Raw genomic sequence first — 22225 nt, 5'->3', positions numbered from 1 at the left:
GCTGCACGATGTCCAGCTCAGTGTTTGGTTGGACCAGCGTAGACCTTTCTACACGGCCCTATTCCACTAGCTATATTTCCTGGCCTTTATTCACATCAGATTTCATTGTCTTCCTTATGTAGCTGTATGCTTGGTAAACCACAAACTAAAAACAAACTAACTATAACTCTCCTGGTTTGTTGGTCCTACACGATAGCACAGACTGTGACCTCCTGGCAGATTCAGTTGAAGTAACTCGCTTGTTCTCATGCACGCTCATTCATGGTAGTGTCGAACCTTTAAGGGTTAAGGTTGGTCTGTTTTGAGCTCTAATCCAAGTGTTTCTGGATTATTGAGCATGTGGTTGGATCAAGAAGGTGTGGCGTATAACTGACAATGGATTTGAGATTTTGTAAATGAATGGTTTTGGGTAGTTTCAGAGTTCAAGACACTTATATACTTCAAACACTAGATACTCTTTTTGGTTGAAGTATTGCTTTAAGGATTTAAAGCCTGTATTGCATTAGCTAACTGATGAAAAGGGTCCTTCTTGGAAAAATGCTGACTATCTGAGATTGATTTTTTGAGGTTTGATACTGTATCTTATTGATTTGAAATAATGGCATAAACATACAAAATAATCAGTTATTGATGGAAAATTAACATTTTTGAATGGATTTTTTTTTCAAATTTTCTTTTGCTGGAATTTTGAAATAGGATGACATCCATATTATAGATTTTAACCCCAGAGAACAGAAGATTTTTCACGTAACAAAAAGGCTCACCAAACGTTTTTGACCTTAATGAGCCACTGCATGTGCCAGTGGCCAGAGTTGTATAGATTAGTGCATATACCATTAACTATACAATCTGAATGAATAATTCATTTAAGAGATCCACCATCCCTATATGATGAGTGTTCCATTCTAGGGTGATAAAAAAAAAAACAGTTTAATTACTTTTTGCCAAAATGATAATGGTAATAGTTTAAGATGAAGGATTTCACGACCTCAGCAGGTACAGGTTGCAGCACAGAGATAAATCTGATCAAATCTGTTTTAATTCGAGCGGCTCCTCTGGTGTGGTGGTAGCTAAGGTGCCTTTCAAAAGGGAATAGAGATTGTGATGCTACATTGCTTTTCTAAAAGCTTTAGCTTAGTCACCCCATACATGTGCAACATGACAGGGGTTCCTCATTCTGCTAACTTCATCATACCCATATATGTAGCGTGTCAGCAAGTTCAGTAAGAGTCACAGGCTAAGACCTCTCCGCCTCTCTCCATCTTACTATCATTCATATCCATCATTTTCCTAATCCACTAATGCATCTGTCCTTCATCACGTCACTGGAGGGAGTGCCTGGCGTCATCATCATAGTTAGTCCTCTTCTTCTACTGTTTGCATCCTTACCGTTCCAGGTTGCTCATCTCCTTTACTCGACCGACAGTTGTCCTATCGCATACCATCACGCTGTGTATCTAAGAGTGTGTGCGTGCGTGCTTGTGTGTGTGTGTGTAACCGTCAGCTGCAGGAAACCTGATCACAGCACTCGTGCATCAAAAAGAGGTGGGGGGGGGGGGGTAGGCAGCAGTGGTGAGCTGGAGAAATGCAGCGTTGCAGTTCTTGTTTTCCCCGGTGATGGGTAGAAGACTGCCTGGGCTTTTCAGATGTCTGATGTGATTAGGTGAAGGCTGGACGGGCTGCTGGAGGGCATATTAGCGTTTGGTGTGGTACTGTTCATGTGCACACTCTTGACTTCCTGTGTGGAAGATGATTAATCGCTCATTTACTGTACAGTATGTAAAGCTTCGCAGTTTTGTGATTCTCTTCCTGTTGTGCTGTAACAACTGCGTTAGATCGGCTCTGTCAGCTTCTGCAGAGCAGCAGCAGGGGAGCACATGACAAAAGGAACAGTATCTTGTGGGTCACGTCATGTAACACGACTCAGATCATGATATTATATCCCTATCTCGCTCTCTTTTGCTCTCTGTCTCTCTCTATCTCTCTCTCCCTGCCTTCTGCCACCTCTTCTCTGTCGTTCTTTTTTTCAGGGTGTAGTAAATTAGAGTGAGGGCCAAGCTTTAGTGCTCTGTCTGAGTCCTCAGTCTCTGATGACACAGCATCCTCCTGTACTGGGCTGAGTGAGGAAGGGATGCGGGGGGAGGGGGGTGCTTCCACTGCTAGCTGCTTTGCTATAAAGAGAGAGGGAGGGTGGGGAAGGAGGTAGAAACGGGGGTTTTGCGCCACAGGTAAAGAAGTGGTATGACTTTTTTTGGGGGGGGGGGGTAATTTGCTGGGAAAGTGTTATCATCAAAAGCATCAGTCAGAGCATTCAAAGCATCATAACGTGGAAGTTTGCTGCTTTGTAAATTGAATCAAAATACACCGTCAGCTGCTTGCTCCAGAGCAGGCTGCTGGCCAGCTCATTCTGCTGCTTTCCAAAATCTGCTTTTCAAATTCTGAAAAAAAACCCAAAACAAACAAATCCTTTGATACTTGTTTCAATTTAACTCTGGCGAATGAGACTGTTGTCAGTGCTTCATCTAAAAAAAACAAAAAATCCTGAATCCTGCCATGAATTGTGTATGAAACGCATTATTAGCCCTCACCGTTCAGGCGCCACCTCGATGGCGGCTCGTGCAACTATCAGTGCACAAGCCAGTTTTCAATTTCATAAATGCACACAGTTTAGAAGCATCGCTCTTTGTCTTTTTCATCATAAATTACTTACTCATTGAAATGGTTGATGATTACATGTTGAGTTATTGATTAATTGAGTTATCAGATTTATTGCCATCTACTGATTGGTTTACTGATTAGAATGGAAAATAAGAGACACAATTTCACTGACTGAGGTGCTGGGATGATGTAGAGAAGCACAACGCGTCTTCCTCCTGATTTAGTCAATTGCTTTCCATACTTAGATCTAAGTCAGCCCTCTTCCTCTTTCTCTGACCCCCCCCCCCCCCCCACCATCTCACTTTCTCTTGCTGCTGCATGAGAAACCTCCTCCTCTTCTTCCTCCTCCTCCCTCCGTCTACCCATCCATTTCAGGTTTGGCTCTCTCCCATCTGCAGCTCTATGGCTTTCGGTTCTGCATCACTCCTCCTCCACCCCCTCATCCCCCCCCCCCTCTCTCTCCAGCTTTTCTTAGTGCTATACCATACCACTGCAAGTCCTCCTACACACCCTTGTTTCACTGTTCCTCCTCACACACACAGCCGCACACACACACACACACACACACACACACACACACACACACACACACACACACACACACACACACACAGACACACACATCCTCCGACATACACATTGTCCTTGCCTCCTGCCTCCTAATTCTTGCGTATGCGCCTTTTTCTTTAAGGCTCTATGGAGAATTGGGAACATTTCAGCAGCTTTGCAGCAAATAAAGCTTATTCTTGAAACGAAGCTTGCTTAGTCTGCTGAGTTGTACATTTATATTGTAAATGAGTTAAAACCGGGTAAATTCACCCATTAATCTTCCATAAGAATTTGAGTGATTAATTCATCAATTAATTGCTGTAATAAATGTGTATAGTCAAGCATCAGTACGTGTGTGTGTGTGTTCTCTGCTGATGCCCATGTGATCAGGGCTCATCATGTTTGCACAGAGGGAGGGGTTTCATCTGCTCACCTTGATGGCTATTTGAGTCCATCTGAACTACAGAATTTGACGATTGCTCCTGTGTTACTTGTTTTATGTCATTATGCGTATAGTAAACTACATTTTTCAATAATGAGATGGAGCAGATAGATGGAATTTATGTTAGCAAATGTAAAAACATCATTCCAACGATGCGCGTGGTGAACTGATATTAGTTGAGTCAGAGAAGTCCGGACAGGCTGCACAAAAAAACAGCATCAGATGAATGAGGATTCCTTTTTTTCCTGTGAATTGTTTGTATAATGCAAAGCTATTTGAGTCCCAGAATTAGAATTATGGAGTTGAACACAATAGTTGAAATGCAGTTGACAGGATCCTCATGGGAAAAATTGTTGAGTTTATATATTAAGTTTCTTTGAGCATTATTACATCTTATTTATGGCTGAAATAAATTATTGAGTTCAAGATTTGAACTGGGGTCTAAAAATAGCGTTTGACAGTGAAGCTTTAGTGGACAAAAGCAGGCATTTTGTGTTTTTATAAGCTTCAAAGATTGATTTGTTGCAACACTGCTGAGATGCTCTGGATAAAAATATAATTCATTTACCGAATATGCTTAGTCAGCAGAAGATTTGACCTTGGAGACATGGCTGTAGAACCTTGTGTCTGTCCTGTTTATATTGAGTTAATCATGTAAAGAAGTATATTATTATTTTCACCTCATGACAGGAAGAATAGTGAGAGGATAATTTAAGTTGCACAGATGCTCCACGGGCAGAAAGAGTAGTCTTCTGAATCTGAGAATGTTTGTCTCCCCCCCTGACTGTGGACGCTATGATTGAATTTGAACTGACTTCAGAACTTGTCTTATCATGCCTTTTAATTCTTTGTAGTGTTTCCTGTTCACACCACAAACCCTTGTAAGGATTATTATTTATTACATAAAGTAAATCTGCATCATAAATTTATGTCAATTCTTGCTTGTCTTGACGTTGAACTTATCTTTACTCTACTGATTACTACATGACCATAGACCTCATGCAACAGCGAAATCTAGCGTGGTGTCTGGCCTGCTGGTTTAAAGTTGTCATCTTGATTTTTTTGAAGACAGAAGGAGCTGTGTTTGGATGAAGTGGTGTAGCTTGTACTCACACAATACTTGGAGATGTTGCTACTCGTCTGTCTCGACTGTTCTCCCTCACTGACAGATGTCCCAAAATCTCGCTGGCTCATCTTTCCTCAGTATGCATGTGTAAATTACCTTTCCGCGTCATTCTTGGATGTTTGTAGTCTTCCGGTTTGACGGCGGCGGATGATTGATACTCCCATTGGTTCAGTATAAATTCAGCTTTGGCACTCATTTGCAACAACAGTATTAGATTCTTCGTACAATATTGTTTATGTTTGAATATACGAGTATAAGTACGGTATTAACACATTTTTACAGATCATTGTTATTATTTGGTTTAAACCTGGAAACATTTTAATGGAAATATGTGCAAAATCTCACATTTGATAATAGATAAGTCAAATCGAAAGTCAGTGCATGCGTGACAGAAGCTGAAGACTTCTAGTGTTGCCCCCTGTTGGCCATATGGATAAATGAATGAATGCAGGCTTCAGGCACTTTTATAGTGGCTTTAGTATTCTGACCTGCAGGCTTCATCCATTTGTTTTATAAAGTCTATGGACATGATGTGTGTGTGTGCGTGCTTGTGTGTGTGTGTGTGTGTGTGTGTGTGTGTGTGTGTGTGTGTGTGTGTGTGTGTGTGTGTGTGTGTGTGTGTGTGCGTGCTTGTGTGAGAGAGATTTTGTGTAAATGCCAGCAGCCGGAATTGTCAGTGTTGTGGGTGGTAGATGTGGTGAGAAGGTAAAAATAGCCCATGGTATCGCACGCATTCATAACTCACTGACAGATTTTCATCCAAACCACGCAAATCGTCAGTGAACTGTTATGCCTGTGAGTATTGAAAGAAACTTGTAAATTAGCTATAAATGCTAAGTATTGCTGTAAATAAAGCTCTTACTCTGAACCCACATTGTTTCAGCCACAAACACACGAGCAAACACAGGTGTGCACAAACAAACACTCTTACACTGCTGCCTCACCCCAGCCCCACTTGGCTCGCTGCTGTTTATGGATGGGGAGTGGTTGTTGAGAGCCTCGCGTCAGCAGATCCGACTGATCAATGACAGCGTTTGCAGTTCTCTTCCAGTAAAGAGCTTTAAACCTGGCATGAGGAGAGGGGAGAGTCACTGGGCCACAGAGTGGGTATAGCTTCACATGTGTCTGTGTATTGACTCAAAACTGATCTTGAACTGTATCACCTGCATTGTGGGAAGCAGAGCTGTAGTTTAAGGGGAAAGTAATGCAGCATTGCCCCATGACTCAGAGGTAAACTCAGGACTCACACTCAGGCTACAGTCACCTCGTCTTTAAATATGAAACCAGATCTTACTGAATGATACGTGCCATATTCTGCAAATGATCTGTCTTCTCTTTCTCTCTTTCTCTTTCCAGACATTTATAGTGCTAAACAAAGGGAAAACAATCTTCCGCTTCAGTGCCACGCCTTCCTTGTACATCATAAGCCCTTTTAATATATTTAGGCGAATAGCTATTAAGATTTTGATACATTCATATCCTTTTTCATGTGAATATATTCATTTTTTTATGCTTAACTGTGGTGCTCAGCTTGTATTTAAAGCTTCATTTCAGTTTTTGTTGTATTAAATGTATTTTTATATGTGTATAGGGTGATATTGCCAACTCTTTTCAAATTTCCCTTAACTTTTCTCCCTTCACGTTATTCAGCATGATCATCATGTGTACAATTTTGACCAACTGTATATTCATGACATTTAGTGACCCCCCAGAGTGGTCCAAACAAGTAGAGTAAGTACATATCCACACTTCTTCTCATTTCTAAATTTTGAAAAGGAATCCCAATGTTGTTCGATACCTGTGTTTTACTGTCGACACTGTTTTGTTTTGTTTTTTTTAGGTACACCTTCACAGGTATCTATACGTTTGAGTCACTTACAAAAATTGTTGCCAGAGGCTTCGCCATAGATGGGTTCACTTTTCTCCGAGACCCCTGGAACTGGCTGGATTTCATGGTCATCTCAATGGCGTAAGTCATAATTACTACTTCTAATAATCAAAGCATGTAGACATTACTTACATTTGGAAACTGTGGTGTGAAGCGGGAGCGCAATAAAAGCTAAAAACACTGAATTTTAACAAATGTAATCAAAATTGTACTATAAAGTAATTTCGTCAGAGTAGGTGTAAGATAACACTGCCTAATCACAAACGCTAACAGACCTTTTCACCATAGTTAATTCTGACCTCACAAACACAGGTGCAACTAATGACATTAAACATTATTTGTACAATGCTTTTCAAAATGCCTGTCATTGAAAATCCTTATGAAATATGACATCTTCTCTCCCTAGATCCAAGATTCAGGTGATGAAGAACTTTCAAACAAACATTTTAACAGGGAGATGACTGTACCAGCTAATTGTGAGTTCAAATTTAGAATAGTTTTGACTTAAATATTTACTAAGTGGTCACTAAATCAAAATAGATTGGCCCAATCAGTCCTAGAGTACAGATTAGTCTTTCCTAAGCGTTCATACTGTGGTGTGAGTTAGCTCAATGAACCAGCTACGTTGGCTTGCTTATATGTCAATGACCCCGTTAGCTCGCTAAAATATGACCCTGACGAATAAAAGAGATATCATATCTTGCCTTTCCCAGACTAAAGGAAAACAGTCAAACCCCTAATATACACATACAGGGTCAGTATCTGTAAAGAAAAATATGGTAAACATAGGTTTAATTGTTCTGTACTAATTAGCATCACAGCCACTCCAGTGAGTCAGCACAAACAATACCAGGGTCCTAATTAATGTTATTAATTACACCCATGTTGATAATACAGTCTCATTTCTAAATAGCTGTTGTAAAAAGGGCCCTTTTCTAAGCTGTTTAATCTTTTGAAGCTTTCTTTAAACTCATGATGACGGTTGAAACCCTGTAGTGTTGTCCTGTTTGTGAAGGCAAACGGGAGAAGTGTGTCCTGAGGGGTTTTCACCAGAAAGTCTTAATAGTATGTAGTGAAACTTTGAACCCAAAAGCATAACTTTCTTCTTCCTGGGCAAACACAAGTCCATCCTTTTTTTTTTTCTTAAATTCAACGTACAACATAATACCCGCAATACATGAACAGTACATGAGGGATTCAAAACCAAATATTCTGAATGTAAAGCAGCTGTCTTAAAGAAAGTGTCTAAGCAGCCAACATTGCTTACATGGTTACTACTTATCAATAAAACATGTGTTCACACCTTAATAATTCAATCAGATTTGTCCGTCGATAACAATAATTATTCAATTAATTGACCTATGGTATTTTTGAATGGAGATAAGAGCGTTAGAGTCAATTTACCGTGTTAAAAAAAGAGCAGCACACCTATTGACATTTTTGTATTTGATTAAAATGAAACTGTCAACATCCTACTGATCATTTTCATATGGCTATGAATGAGTTCTCAAACATTTATAGATTTTGCTTGTGGTTTTTTTTGTACCAAGTGCAACAATATAAAAAATGTTGCAGAGGATTATATTTTGATATTAACTGTTGTTTTTTTTGTTTGTTTGTTTTTTTTCAATTGAACTGGATTCTGACATTTATTTATCATAACATGCAAAGACCTCATCATCTAAAAGCTGCTGTGGGCAACTCTGAAGAAATGAATACAAACCAACGCACGCTTTGCCGTGACAATTTTATGATTCCCCCTTTGTTACGTTGTAAACCACACAGTTGCAAAGCTGTAGCTTTCTGAGTTGAATGAGCACAGATCTTAATGTTTTTCCGTGCCAGCTGTTTCGGTTGCATGTCACTTCCGGTGTTGACATTGATGTGACCCCACTTTCTGTTTGTAGGCTTGTAAAGCGTAAACCAAGCTACCCTGGTCACGCTCGGATTTTTTTTTTTTTTTTGTAGATGTTGGGTAGATTTGACTCATTTGAATCAACAATTGCAAAAAAACAAACAACCAAAAAAGCCCTGTTGCCTACAGCACCTTGAATCATTTGCCACATTGATAATGCCTATTAAATATTCTCTTTCTCTCTCTCTCAATGTTTGGGATGGCTGCTGAGTAACTGTATCTGATCCACCTTGCAGGTATATAACAGAGTTTGTAAACCTAGGCAATGTGTCAGCTCTGCGTACGTTCAGGGTTCTGAGGGCTTTGAAAACTATTTCAGTTATCCCAGGTAAGACGGTCCAGGTGTTTGTGTTTGTGGGCGGGCGAGACACGGGGTTGATGTTAGGTGTGGTTTTGTTCCTATCCTCTCCTCCTCTTCCTTCGTCCTTTTCCCACTGGTCGAACAGGCGTTCCTTCTCTAACCGTGGTGTCCCCTCCTGATCTTCGATGGTGGTGCTGGTGTTGTGCTCTTGCCGGGTACATGTGTTCGTGTGTCGTTATTGTGTGTGTTGTGTGTCATGGGGTTCTGTTCTGTGTGTCATCCTACCTTGTTACAGATATATAACAGAGTTTGTGGACCTTGGGAATGTCTCGGCGCTGAGAACGTTCAGGGTTCTCCGAGCCTTGAAAACTATTTCTGTCATTCCAGGTGAGACTCCCATTTAAACACTAAGGCTGAGCTTACTTTCTCCATTAGCTGTCTTAATTTCTATTTATTTGACTTTTTTTGTTTTAAAGAAAAGAGAATGTATACATTTTTGTTTTATAACAATCAAAAATGGTAGCAATACATTTTTGATAGGCTTAGCAGTCTACAGGCAGTCTTTTATGTACATCTGAAGTTACGCAGCATTTTAGGCTTTGCAACAGCTTTCACTCATCATATTTAACCCCAAATCAAATTAATAGGCTGTACAATTTCATAATATCCGTGTGTAGATACATAGACTTTAGAGAGGATATTTGTATACACTGTTTCATTGTAAGTAGATATTATTCCCAGTTAGTTGACTGTCAGGATGTTGTCATGGATTATTAAAGGCATGTGCTAACTTTTAACTTTTTGGGAATTACGCCTGTTTGTCAGACAAGAAATAAGGGACCCTTAACTCCTCTGTGCGTGCATTAGGGAGCTTGGCGCAATGGGTGGTAGTGGTTGGCAGTTTAGCATGCCTCCATCTTACCCGTATTCTGGATAGTAAGTTGGTAAATGTTGGAATACATCTGTCAAATGTCATCAAAGAAATAAGATTCAGGATCATTGTTCGACCATAAAGTCGGCCATGAAGAATAGCAGCAGTCGCTCTTCCAGTTGTCAACAAACCTTTTTACCCAAGGAATGAATTAGAATGTCTCTATAAAACAGAAATATGAAATTATCTTTATTATCTTAAAGAGGTACGCTAACATTTCCCATCTGCTACCATTCCTTACGCTAAGCTAACTAGCAGTCAGCTGGTCTCCATGCTGCACATACAGAGGAGAGAGGGGTATCAGTTTTCTTGTCTGCCTCTGGTGAGGATGGAAAATATGCGTATTTTAAAGTTGGCATGTTTCTTTAACTGACCAAAATCATTCAGTGACCAATCACCACCTTGCTCAGTTTCACAGTCTGTGACTCTGCCTCCTGGTTTCCAAAGACTGTTTTATTCCTTAAGACTGCAAAGCCTAATTTGACAACAGATCAACACTGCATGAAGCTTTGAGATACATGCTTTACCAGTTTGGCTTCAAGGGGCTTTAACTTTGGATTTTTATTCTTTGATGAAACAATTATTTAGATTCAGGTTTCCGATGTCCTTTTTTTTTTTAAAGATATGTGTCCATCCTGGCAGCCAGTGTAAAACACACAAAATAAATAAATTACATTTATCTCAAATTCAATGTCACTTTTTATAGGTTTCCTTTGACATTGGTTCCATTAGCACATTCTAACTTTACTTGAGCACGCACACGCATACACACATTTCTACTGACACACACACACACACACACACACACACAATAGAATAAACTCCAGAGTGTAGCTCTCAGCTGTCCTGTGAGCCCAACCAGCCTGAGGACTGGCCCAGCGCTGCATGAGCGAGGGTTGCCTGGGACGTGAACGTTCTCAGTTTACAGACAGGTGATGCTGACAGAGTCACTTCCTTCAGCCTTGGCGTTTAAATGACCTGCATGGCACCTCTCATCGCCCCTCCCCTCGACTGACACCAATTCTTCCTCACCTGTCCTCTCTTTCTCCTCTTCACTCCTTCCTTCCTCGAGTGGGCTTGCTAATGTGCATGGTTCGTGGTAGTGCTGTGCTCGGTTGGTTTGTTTATAATTATGAACTGCAGTTAGTCTGGGATCTTCCTTCAGACAGACACAAGGTTGTTGAGGGAATGATAGTCACTGTACTGAATTCAGGTGTGCTACTATTCGGCCTTCCTTGCTTGGAAAGGCTCCTGATAAATAATGGATTGTTTTTCTATACAACTACAGTGTATAGGAGTACAGGACCGGTACTGTCAAAATCAGCACGTGTCTTTCTGATGGAAACATCCCATTTAGTTGCAGTGTTTTGTGTTTTATTTAGATAATGAATAAATATGACCTTTACATCTGAGATTCAGCTTGAAGGCAGCACTTGAATCACAGTCAAATAAGTCTGCCCTTATGTCTTTATATGTGTTATGCTTACTCATATATTTCTCGTGTGTTTTATTAAATACATGTAAAGTACAGATGTATAGTCATATACTTCACGTATCTTATGTTGAGTGCATAATATCAGTTATATCAATAGCCAGATACATTTCGTCCCAGTATGAGAATTAGTCTCGCTACAAAGTTGAAGTAATGAAAAAAACCTAGAGTATTTAAAAAAAACAACAACTGGAATTACACACATGCACAGAGCCATGGCTTTAAATACAAGGATGAAATGAAAAAGGATCAAATTAAAAAACAAACAAACAATGGGTTGCAACAGCAGATGGGAGGAAACTTTTCCTGTGCCGGGAAGTTAATGCAGTTATGTCAACTAATTTCTTAATTAATGAATAATTAATTAGAAGACTATTTCCTGTTAATGCTAGTCAGCTCCTACATGCAATGATTCAGAAGAGAGCAATGACACAACTCATTGTGGCTGCAGTCACAAGCAGCAGACGCAACTGCAGCTGATTTGGTTTATTTAGCTCAATGTTCAAATTTTGCTTCGGAGGAATTTTTTTAATATGCACATTAAACATCTGTCATCTCTTCTTTTTATGAGGATTTATTCCATTGATTAGTGAGGTTGTGTCCGCTTAACGGAAATCTGAAACCCTAAAACTGCTCGATTGGTTTATTTCAAACATGTTGACTGTGACTTGCGTGGAATCAGCACACCTGTCTGATATGTAAAAAGAAATTGTACATGTATGTAATTTTTGGCAATATGTAGACGTGCTTTACATTAATAGTTGAAGTCTGATATCAAGAGAATGTCTAGAGGAAAGTAAGAGGGCCAAAACTGCACATGCATTATTTTTGGTCTAGGAAACTGCACAGACTGAAGCCACTTAAACATGTTTTATTGTTCGACCGTCCAGTTCAGAAATTGAACAAACGCTGAAGAACTGGAGGTGGAAAATTCCACTCAGTGTTTGACGACCGTTAACATTCAGGGCTGGGCTCAAAATATTTGGGGCTAAAGCTGAGTTATTGGCCTTGACAAAGCCATTATCCGCTATGAACTTAAAGAATTTGATGGTGAAACCAATCTACATAATTCCCATGCTAATCCCTGAATTAAAGGAAACGTCAGTTTCCTTGATGCTGCTTTGTCTACGACCCTGACGTAAAAAAAAAAAAAACAACTTTCCATAAAAATATATTGACAACAGTGATGGTGCATATAAGTACTGGCAGTCTATGACATTCACTGATACAGAAAAACAGTCGTCTTCTATTCACCTCTGTAAATAAAGCTGGGTATTAAGAGAGTTTTGATATTCTAACAGCACAATGGTAACTTCAAAAAAATTGTCAGATATATTTGTATAATATTTAATACATCACATTGATAATTATTAACCCTACAACACTGACATCTGGGTTTTTTCACCCACACGATTCTTGTCATGTTTTTCTCAGGTACCTTTTTCATTTTATGTAACATTGCTTATTGGGAAATTAAAGAAGAGTACTTCAATTTAGCATACAGTGTTGTACTTTAATGTATTTTGATGAGAACTATATTATATCAGGAATATTATATCAGGTAAAATATACTTAATGTTAATGATGGTTTTACTAATTTAATGCTTGTGTTCTAGGGTTCAAAGACATCAAATGTCATTTATTTTAAATCAAGTCTAAAGTCTGGGTAGATGAGAGACGCAGGACAGAGGGTTTCTTGACCCAGGAGATGAGGAGTTGCAGGGCGACATGTTCACCAGCCTGAGAGCTGCAGAGTCATACCTGCAGTCAGTGACTGGAGATATTAAGCTCCTAATCCAGCGCGCGCGCACACACACACACACACACACACACACACACACACACACACACACAAAACCTCTAAACATTTTATTACTGTATGGGACTGCCTGTGCCAATATTGTTCTGTACTTGCATTATTTATATTTGGAAATCAGACAATTCTCGTTTCTACTCTTAACTGGATTATCTGTGCTGCCAAGGTGCAGCAACTCTACACAGCTGTATCATTTACCACATGACAATTACATGATAACATTGATCATATTTGTACATTTTTTGAAGGCCATGGCTCGACTCAACCATTTCTATTAAAATTGTCTTATTACTTCTTTGCGTGTGTCATAATCTTTTATAAGAAAATATAATTTTATGACAAATAGGACCCCCTCTATTTGAAAATCTGAACGATTACTTAAAAAAACTAAACAGCCTTATTAAAGCAGGAATGACGGAGACAACAAGAAGCATCATACTTGTCAACATAGAGAATTGTAGCATTGTAACTTGGAGATCAGAGCTCAGGTAACTTCACGCCTGAGTTTAATCAAGTAGAAGTAGTGAGGAATAGGATGACATCTCAGGGATTTTTAGTACCAGTAGTAATACAAACGTGGCAACAGGCCCTCCCAGTTTCTAAGAAGGAAGCCTGAACCCACAGGTGTTCTAGTGGGAATTTGCAACTGGGAACCCACACCACAAATTGCACTTTAGCCAGTTACTTCTTTCTTGTGCAAGTTGTATCAGTACTGAATTGTAGCTGTGAATCTTAGCATAGCTTGTCAACTCTTGCAGTGTACAAAGTTGCATTTCTTTTTATTTGTATCTCTTTGTTTGTTTGTGTTTGTGTGTGTCTGTGTGAGTTTGCCTGTTTTCCTGTACGTGTATTTGTGGACATTTGTGTGTGTGTGTGTGTGTGTGTGTGTGTGTGTGTGTGTGTGTGTGTGTGTGTGTGTGTGTGTTTACCTTATGCTAATTGACAGGCCTGAAGACCATTGTGGGTGCTCTGATCCAGTCTGTGAAGAAGCTGTCGGATGTGATGATCCTGACTGTCTTCTGTCTCAGCGTCTTTGCTCTGATTGGACTGCAGCTGTTCATGGGGAACCTTCGGCAAAAGTGTGTCATTTGGCCAATAAATATGACCGAGTACACGGGAAACGGCAGCAGGAACTTTGACATGAAAGAATACCTCATGAATGACAGTGAGTTTGATTTCATCGAAAATTAAACGAGTTGCACATAAATTATACTAAAATAGGATTTGACAAGTGAATGCATACATTTTTTTCTGTTTGTATTTTGATGTTTTTTCAAAATAAAATTTGTTGAAATAAAACTTACTAAATGAATTTACATCCACAATGGCTTTGCCAGTTGCTAATGGATGCATTCTCTTCTTTTCATAGCAAATTTCTACTTCTTTCCTGGTCAGCCTGATGCTCTACTATGCGGAAACAGTTCAGACTCAGGGTAAGATGGAGTTTCTTGTAAAGGTAGAGTCTTCTTCATTGGGGCTCAAAAACACCACATCCATCAAATTTGGCCCCTCCTCCCAGACTCAGAGGTACCAAAAGTGTATGCCACCCACCCCTGCAATCATCCCCACCAAGCCCTACAATCAGAATTGCAATTGGTTGCTTGCAAACAATAAACCCGAGCATTCACAAGCTAACCACCAGCTGATAAAAAGCTAAATGCTAGCAGGGACAAACTGATCGCTGGCTAGCACAAGCTAAATGCTGCAAGCAAACCCCAGGGATTTGTCAAATACCTGTCCAGTAGAAAGCAGCCCAATTCCACATCAATCCCCATCCCCAGTCTCTACTTCAATGTGACTCCTTGCCATTTGCCTCAGTAGCGCTGTATTTCCTTTCCTTCGCTTCTCCATGCGCATTTGCCATTTTCTAAAGAATCAGTTTTATCCAGTAGCTATGTTTTATGCTTGCCCAACCACATTCTGCGTGGTGGGGGTACACACCGACTCCCTATCCAGACACATTCAAACAAAAGGAAACACTGAAATAGTGTTGAGGACAGTGGCTCTGCAGACACAGTCACCACCTGTCACCACCAATACATGTCTGGAGGCCCATAAGTGAAGATTAAGGTAGATTAATTTTGCATTTGTCTATATTTAGTTGTTTTTTTTTCAAAGGAAAATGCTACAGACTATATACCTTGAATATTAATGCTTACATCCAACTAGTGCTCCAGTGTTTTCTGATTTTCTTTTATATGTAAATGAATCCACATCTTGGACATATCATCAGTGGTATAACCAGGGGTCATCAGACTGCAGGACCCAGCAGGACCATGTTCAGTTATTGAGTGTGTATGGGCTACCTGAAGAATAAATAACCCTCAACTCTGGGTACTGAGGTTATCCTGAACCACTAAAAAGTGCTTATATAAATCCCCACTGGAGACCCTCAGGAGACCCTCCACTCCACTAGGTCACCTTCAACATCGTCCACAGAATCCTCCACTGCACAACTCCGAGCACATTTTATACTCATTGCGTGGAACCCCACAGGAGCCTGAGTTCAAGCTGCTACTAGGGGCTTTGCTTCCATCTATTCAGGTCTGTCTCCAAAAGTCGTAAATGGCCATGTCCTCCTCCCTTTTTTCTCTTTTTTTTTTCTCATTTTTTCAAATGTGCGTTGACAAAAACCCTGAATTCTAACTTGAAATACTTGACTATGGCTGGGCTCCGGTCAGTGGCACAATACATGGCAATTTTTTCACAGGAATTGTCCGTGTACCAATAATGCAGTTTCCCGTATAGCAATGCTCATCTTCAGTTCTGAAGTGGTGCAACTAATAGGGTTGCTGTCATATAAAGGTACAATATTCACTTGAAACATTACTATAATGAGAGTTGTCTAGTGGGGTAATTTTTCTAATTACATCATCTAATTGTTCACTGGGCCATTTCACACTTTACAACTTTAATGTAAGGGTGCAAACGACTGCCATTTTGATGCAGTACATGAACAGGGGGGATGTCGTTCTTGGCAGGACAAAAAAACATCCCCGCTGACTTCTCTAGATGTGATTCTGTGGTATTTGTATTCATGTTTTTAAGATGGTGGCAACGCTGTACTCAGAAAAAAAAAAAAAAACGCCAGTGTGTCCCCTCTTTCTTCTCTACACTATCTTTGTTCCATTCATTCTTTAGGGTGAGCTTGCATGGTGCATTACAGGTCGATGAAACGCTGATCAGGTTATGTAATGATATAACTTGGCAGTGCTGATCAAACATAGATCAAGACTCCGTTACGGCGTTGCCTATTTCTCACCTCAGAAGTCTTCCCAAACACACTTTACTGTTTGCTATGCAATGAGACACTTTCTCACAGATGCCATTTTGGAAAACAGCTTTCTGTTCATAACAGCTGTTAAACATACAAAAGACCGCCAACAAGAATAGCAATGACAAAACACTGTTAGGTTAAGAACTTTTTCTCAGGCTCATTTCCCTGTTTTTGTCTTATAATGGCAGCAATCTTTGATGTTTTCATATTTTCCCCTGTGCTTCTTTCAGACGATGTCCAGAGGGCTTTGTTTGTATGAAAGCTGGAAGGAACCCCAACTATGGTTACACCAGCTTTGACAGCTTCGGATGGGCTTTCCTCACCCTCTTTCGCCTAATGACCCAAGACTTCTGGGAGAATCTCTACATGCTGGTAAAGCAGTGTTTTCCTTCTTGTTTCCACATATTCATATCCTAAGGTAGCAAGAACTTTACTGCCTATTTCATGACAGCGAGACGTATAGATGCTGTTTTCTTATCTTGCACCAGTTTTAAGAGACTCATATTAAAGGTTTTCTTGTCCACAGCTTGCAAAGCACACCTTTAGCAGTACTGATGATCCCTTTCCTTTGTCCTCAAATACTGTATATACATACATCATTCACTGACCTGAATGAATCAGCAAATGCTCCCCTCAACACTGCTACCCTTCAGTTAATTTGTCCTCTGAATAACAGGGTTGGAAGGACAGCTGATCACTGTAGGTTGGATTATGTCAGGAGTCACTGTCCTAAATGCAGGGAGAAAACCATTTCAGAATTTTGAGAGGTTTATTTGCGTCTATATTGAAGCAATGAAAGGATGGATTTAGTTTTGACATTCATTAAAAGACAGTCATAATCTGTAACAAAAGTCTGTTTTACTAGGACTGGAACCAGTCTAAATCATCTGATGTCTTAAGGTCCTCTAATTGAAGCTGCCAAAATGTGTTTTTGCTTCTGTAACCACCTGCTACCAATGTATCCACCGAAGTTTACACAATCTTATATTGCTAAATGGATTTGCTTCCCATTTTTAGTCAGTGTGTCAACAACATAAGCTATTGGTGTCAAACTTCATTGCTTTTTTATGGTTTTCTTTGAATGAGAGTATTTTATATACCTTTGGCAGATTTTCGATAAGTGAATTAACAGTATGGGATGGTGCTAAATTCATCATCACTTGGACATATCTCTGACAAACAACTGTAACGATGCTCTACATCGCTGTCTTAGCTCTAACATGGGCACAGGTACTGTTCAAATATTGTGTAGTGTGAACTATTGGGCTGCAACTGCACAATTTCATAAAGGATACTCACAATAAAATGAAACGTTTTGTTTGGTGCCAATGTCTAATTTAGTAGGCGCGGTGGTTCAGTGGTCAGCACTGTTGCCTCACAGCAAGAAGGTTCAAGGTTCGAGCCCCGGCTCAAGAACAGGATCTTTCTGTGTGGAGTCTGCATGTTCTCCCTGTTCCTGTGTGGGTTCTCTCTGGTACTCCAGCTTCCTCCCACAGTCCAAAGACATCAAGAGGGGACGAGGCTGATTGATACTCTAAATTGACCGTAGGTGTGGCTGTGAGTGTGAATGGTTGTCTGTCTCTATGTGTTGGCCCTGAGATGGACTGGTGACCTGTCCAGGGTGAACCCCTCCTCTCACCCGACGGCAGCCGGGATAGGCTCCAGGCCCCCCCCCCCGTGACCCTTAACAGGATAAGAGGAAGAAAATGGATGGGATGAGTGGGACTGATTTAGTACACATCTGGATTGGTCTTACAAATGTAACTTTTATTTTGATACCAAGATACTTCACATTTTCATTTTTGTCATGTCATTTACAGTCTAGAACCTCAGCAGTGGTAGAGTGATGAAGGGGTTAATAGTTCCAGTTCTGTCAACAAGTATGCGACTGTTCTAATTAGAGAATGACCATACTGTGTCTTCCTGCACTCTGAATTCATATCCTCTATGGAGCAGTACAGAGAGATGAACTTCTTCAGAAAGAAGACATGATGTTGCAGAGAAGTAGAGGAAAAGATGGACAGTCTCGAGTAAACGTTCTGCCACTCCCGACAAACATTTTAATTATCATCTAAGGCCTTGTTCACACGACAATGCTCGCGCGGGGGGGGGGGGGGACAAAATATTTTATTTGATGTGCCTTTCGTTTTAGATAGCGATGGTGTTTTGGGGGCTTGAAAACACACAAAAAAAGTGAAGCCACCCTCAAGAGTTGAAACTTAAAAATGCTCCACCATCGCATTCCCGTCTAGACTGCTAAAGACGCAAAGGTCTGCTCAGATGTGCTCACATCATGCACGTGTTTACATCACACACCACCACACCACTCCTCCTGTTTTAAATGTTGGGTTCCTTTGGGTCCGCCTCCAGCCAAGAACACGTTCTAACAGCATAAGAGAACCTCTTGAACATCACATGAGGTGACTGATGATGGATTGGCCATGTTTTGGTTTTGCATTTTGCACCACTAGGGAGAGAAGAGAAGTAGAAGGAAGGTTCTACACAGGCGCACATGGTGGTGTTGTGTGGCAGTGTATCGCACCACCACCTAGCCACCTGGCGTGCATACAAACTGGAATTCCGCACACTTTTGCATCACTGTATACACGGAGATTTCCTCCTGAAAATGCTTGTCCAAACGCGGAATAAAAAGTGAAGACACAATGCCACTTTCGCATTTTCTGTTCAGATTGTTTTCATGTAAACGTAGCCTAATATCAACAAAGCCTAAACAGCTAGTTTAAGAAAAGATACTTGGTACTACCAAGAAGGACAATATTCTGTTTAAGAGATTATCTTCCATGGTCAGTCACTCTATGAGCTCTATTTAAGCGATCTATGGTGCCAACTGGTTGGCAGATGGCATGCTGGGCTGTGCATTCATGGCATGTTCAGCTTTATTTTGGTATTTGGAGGGCACGTAACCATGGCACATGGTGCAAAGAGGCAGTCTTTGACCACGTAATTATTCATAGGTGTTTTTTTTTTCGGCGTGCTACCACTCAGACCGATCATTGTGTCAGAATGCCCTTTAAAGCCCAGGTTCGCCAGAACTTGGCATGCTGCTTTTTCAGTGGCGCATACATTTCAAATTGAGAGAAGAGAGCGCTTCTTATCTGGAGAAGTGGTCCTCCTCGTATGCCGGGTGAAGGATTGCGAGCACGCCTATGTTTATAAACAGGAGCAGCAGGAAGCCATCGGAGATGAAGCAGGCCTTTGAGGAGGTGGCGGCCAATGTTTCCATGTTGTCGGGTATTAGTACAACCACATTGCAAAGCTGTGCATCTGCTCATGTGATTGATGCATCCTTAAGATAGCACTTCACACATAATGCCATTGACTAAGGACCAGCCTCTTGGTCTGTGGCACACACATTTTCTGGTGTTCCAAAATAGCAATACACCATGGTTGTGCCAGACCACACCTCATTAACATAATTGAGTACCTGTTGGCTCAGACAGCACAAGTTCATTTGCTAGTAATAACCTTGCAATGACGCTTGAAGCTTGCTCCATGTTTAGAATAAGTCCTTAAATCTTGCATTAATTCTCATGTCTGTTTTGTGTTTTCCATCAGACTCTGCGGGCAGCAGGGAAGACCTACATGATCTTCTTTGTGCTCGTCATCTTTGTGGGCTCCTTCTACCTAGTCAATCTCATCTTGGCTGTGGTGGCCATGGCCTATGAGGAACAGAACCAGGCCACTATTGAAGAGGCAGAGCAGAAAGAGGCTGAATTCAAAGCAATGCTGGAGCAGCTCAAAAAACAGCAAGAAGAGACTCAGGTTTGTCTCGCTTTATCTCATATACATGCACCTTTACCCATTTTCATAGTTTATGGTAATCATGTTCCTTTTTTTCTCTCCCAGGCGGCAGCCATGGCGACATCTGCAGGCACAGTGTCTGAGGCTGCATTAGAGGATGAAGGAGGGGGGCATTTGTCTCGCAGCTCATCGGAGGTCTCTAAGCTGAGTTCCAAGAGTGCCAAGGAGCGTCGCAATCGCAAGAAAAAATGGCGTCAGAAAGAGCAGGAGAAAGAGAAGGGAGACAGTGAAAAAGTTGTGAAGTCTGAGTCGGATGATGGCAGTAAGAAAAGCACCATCCGTTTCCCAGGAAGTCGGCTGGGAAGGAAGACATCAATCATGAACCAGGTAAGATAAAGATACAGTATAAAGTTCATTGCTGTTGGACTGGACTGCTGTTGATCAGGACTCTTCATTGTGGAGGGGGCTGCTCATAGTTCTGTTCAGCAGTTCATCGTTGCCGGTTGTGGCAGCAACTTGAGAACCCACTTGTGCACAACAGCAGTGAAGGAGGCTGTTAAGTGGAAGAAAGAGGCCTTTTGGGCTTGTCTGGTCAAGGGTTCTTCTGAAACTGAGCACAGATACCAGAGGCCTATTAGGGCAGTTTGTCTTTGGCAGTCACTCAAACAAAAACACAGTTGTGGGAGGAAATTTGGGAGGTCATGGAGAAAGACTTTTTGGTGGCCTCAGTCAGGTTCTCGCAAACTGTCATGCAATTCAGGTAAAGGAAGCAGGCCTTGTCTTTGGGACATGAAAGGGACTTCTAGACCTTGACTCTTTAGAAGCCTCATTCACATCCCTCATGGAGGTGTCAGAGGTAGTCAAGAATGAGATTCACCTGAAGATGCTGAGGCCTCTGGACATGATGGGACTGTCCTGGTGGAACTCTCCAATGTTCTATGAAGGTTGGGAACAGAGTACCTACCTCATTATTTACCAGTCGCAAAGGATTATACCATTTAGCTTCTTAAAAGACTTATCCCAGAATTGTAGAAAGAGGTCTGCAGCTGATTTTGGAGCACCAGGTTTATTGGTACATGCCATCTTGTCACTGTAAAACTGCAGTCAGTGCTGAGTCTGTGTTTGCTACTGCAAGTCAAACATTTTCCAAGTGGATGTTGGGCTTTGTCTGTACCCTGCCATTGATTCTGTTTGTCATCTTCGTGAGCAGGCTCTCAGCCCACAGCAGGGTGGAAGAGTATGTCCCATTTGAGGACCTCAGGATTATTTTTAATTAGGATTATCTGTTTTCAGATTCTGTGATATATTTGGCCTCATCAGACTGTGACCTGAACTTTCACTTGGCCAGTTTGCAGTCTGGTGTGAAGCAGTTGGATGAGAGTAAGCACCTCCCAACTTGGAGGTGAGGTTCTCTGCTGGAACATGATGGATTGTTCCCTCTGTGTAAGAAATGAGTTGCTGCCCCAAGTGAAAGATCTCTGAGACTTGCGCACAAGCAAAACTAAGCTGGAGTATGAGATGGACAGCTCGATCCAGTGTAAACTGTAATACAAGCTCTGCAGGAATCTGTTTTGGTGAAGATAACCAGTTGTTTTACATTCCAAACTGGTGGTCACAGGCTTTGGATGGTGTTAGAAAAATTATGATTGGGGATTCAAGTACATTTCCATTGCGAGATAGCTGTGCTTAGCCATCGAAGAGCTGAGACATTCGGACAAAATTCAGAGAGGAACTGCTGTTCACAGCCAAGGTGGTCCTGGCATTGGATTAGGATACCTCCTGGACATCTCTTACTGGAGCTGTTGCAGGGATTTCCAAATTTAAATCTTGTGGTAGATGCAGAACATACTGGAGGAATTATTCATATTTCATCTTGCCTAGGAGTACCTTTGGGTCTCCCTGGAAGACCTGGGATTGCTGGGGAGAGGGACGTCTGGATCACCTGACTCAGTCTGCTGCCACTGCAACTCTATCTGGGATAAGTGGCAGAAAATGGATGGATGGACAGTTTCAGTCAGAGTAACTTTATAAAGTTTTTAATGCCAGACTCATTTATGAGTTGACAATA

The 22225-nt window shown here is 41.0% G+C and overlaps 1 protein-coding gene across 5 annotated transcripts in view; it reads left to right on the top strand.

The window, feature by feature from the left end:
- Positions 1-22225, top strand: part of scn8ab (sodium channel, voltage gated, type VIII, alpha subunit b) — a 53086-nt gene that overhangs the window by 9021 nt on the left and 21840 nt on the right. For 4 of the 5 annotated variants that reach the window (XM_086199150.1, XM_086199152.1, XM_086199148.1 and 1 more), the window contains 9 exons: positions 6132-6250; positions 6417-6506; positions 6616-6744; positions 9175-9266; positions 14065-14283; positions 14488-14551; positions 16626-16767; positions 19972-20178; positions 20263-20544. In XM_086199150.1, the coding sequence (XP_086055276.1) occupies positions 6132-6250; positions 6417-6506; positions 6616-6744; positions 9175-9266; positions 14065-14283; positions 14488-14551; positions 16626-16767; positions 19972-20178; positions 20263-20544 (1344 nt within the window). Of the gene's footprint in view, positions 1-6131; positions 6251-6416; positions 6507-6615; positions 6745-8814; positions 8907-9174; positions 9267-14064; positions 14284-14487; positions 14552-16625; positions 16768-19971; positions 20179-20262; positions 20545-22225 lie in introns of all 5 variants that reach the window. The other variant, XM_086199151.1, reaches the window with a different exon arrangement.

Source organism: Aulostomus chinensis, chromosome 3, assembly GCF_037954235.1.
Source record: "Aulostomus chinensis isolate RoL2024-O1b breed Wild chromosome 3, RoL_Achi_v1.0, whole genome shotgun sequence".
In the NCBI taxonomy this organism is placed as follows: Eukaryota; Metazoa; Chordata; class Actinopteri; order Syngnathiformes; family Aulostomidae; genus Aulostomus; species Aulostomus chinensis.
This window is presented reverse-complemented; position numbering and strand designations above follow the sequence as displayed.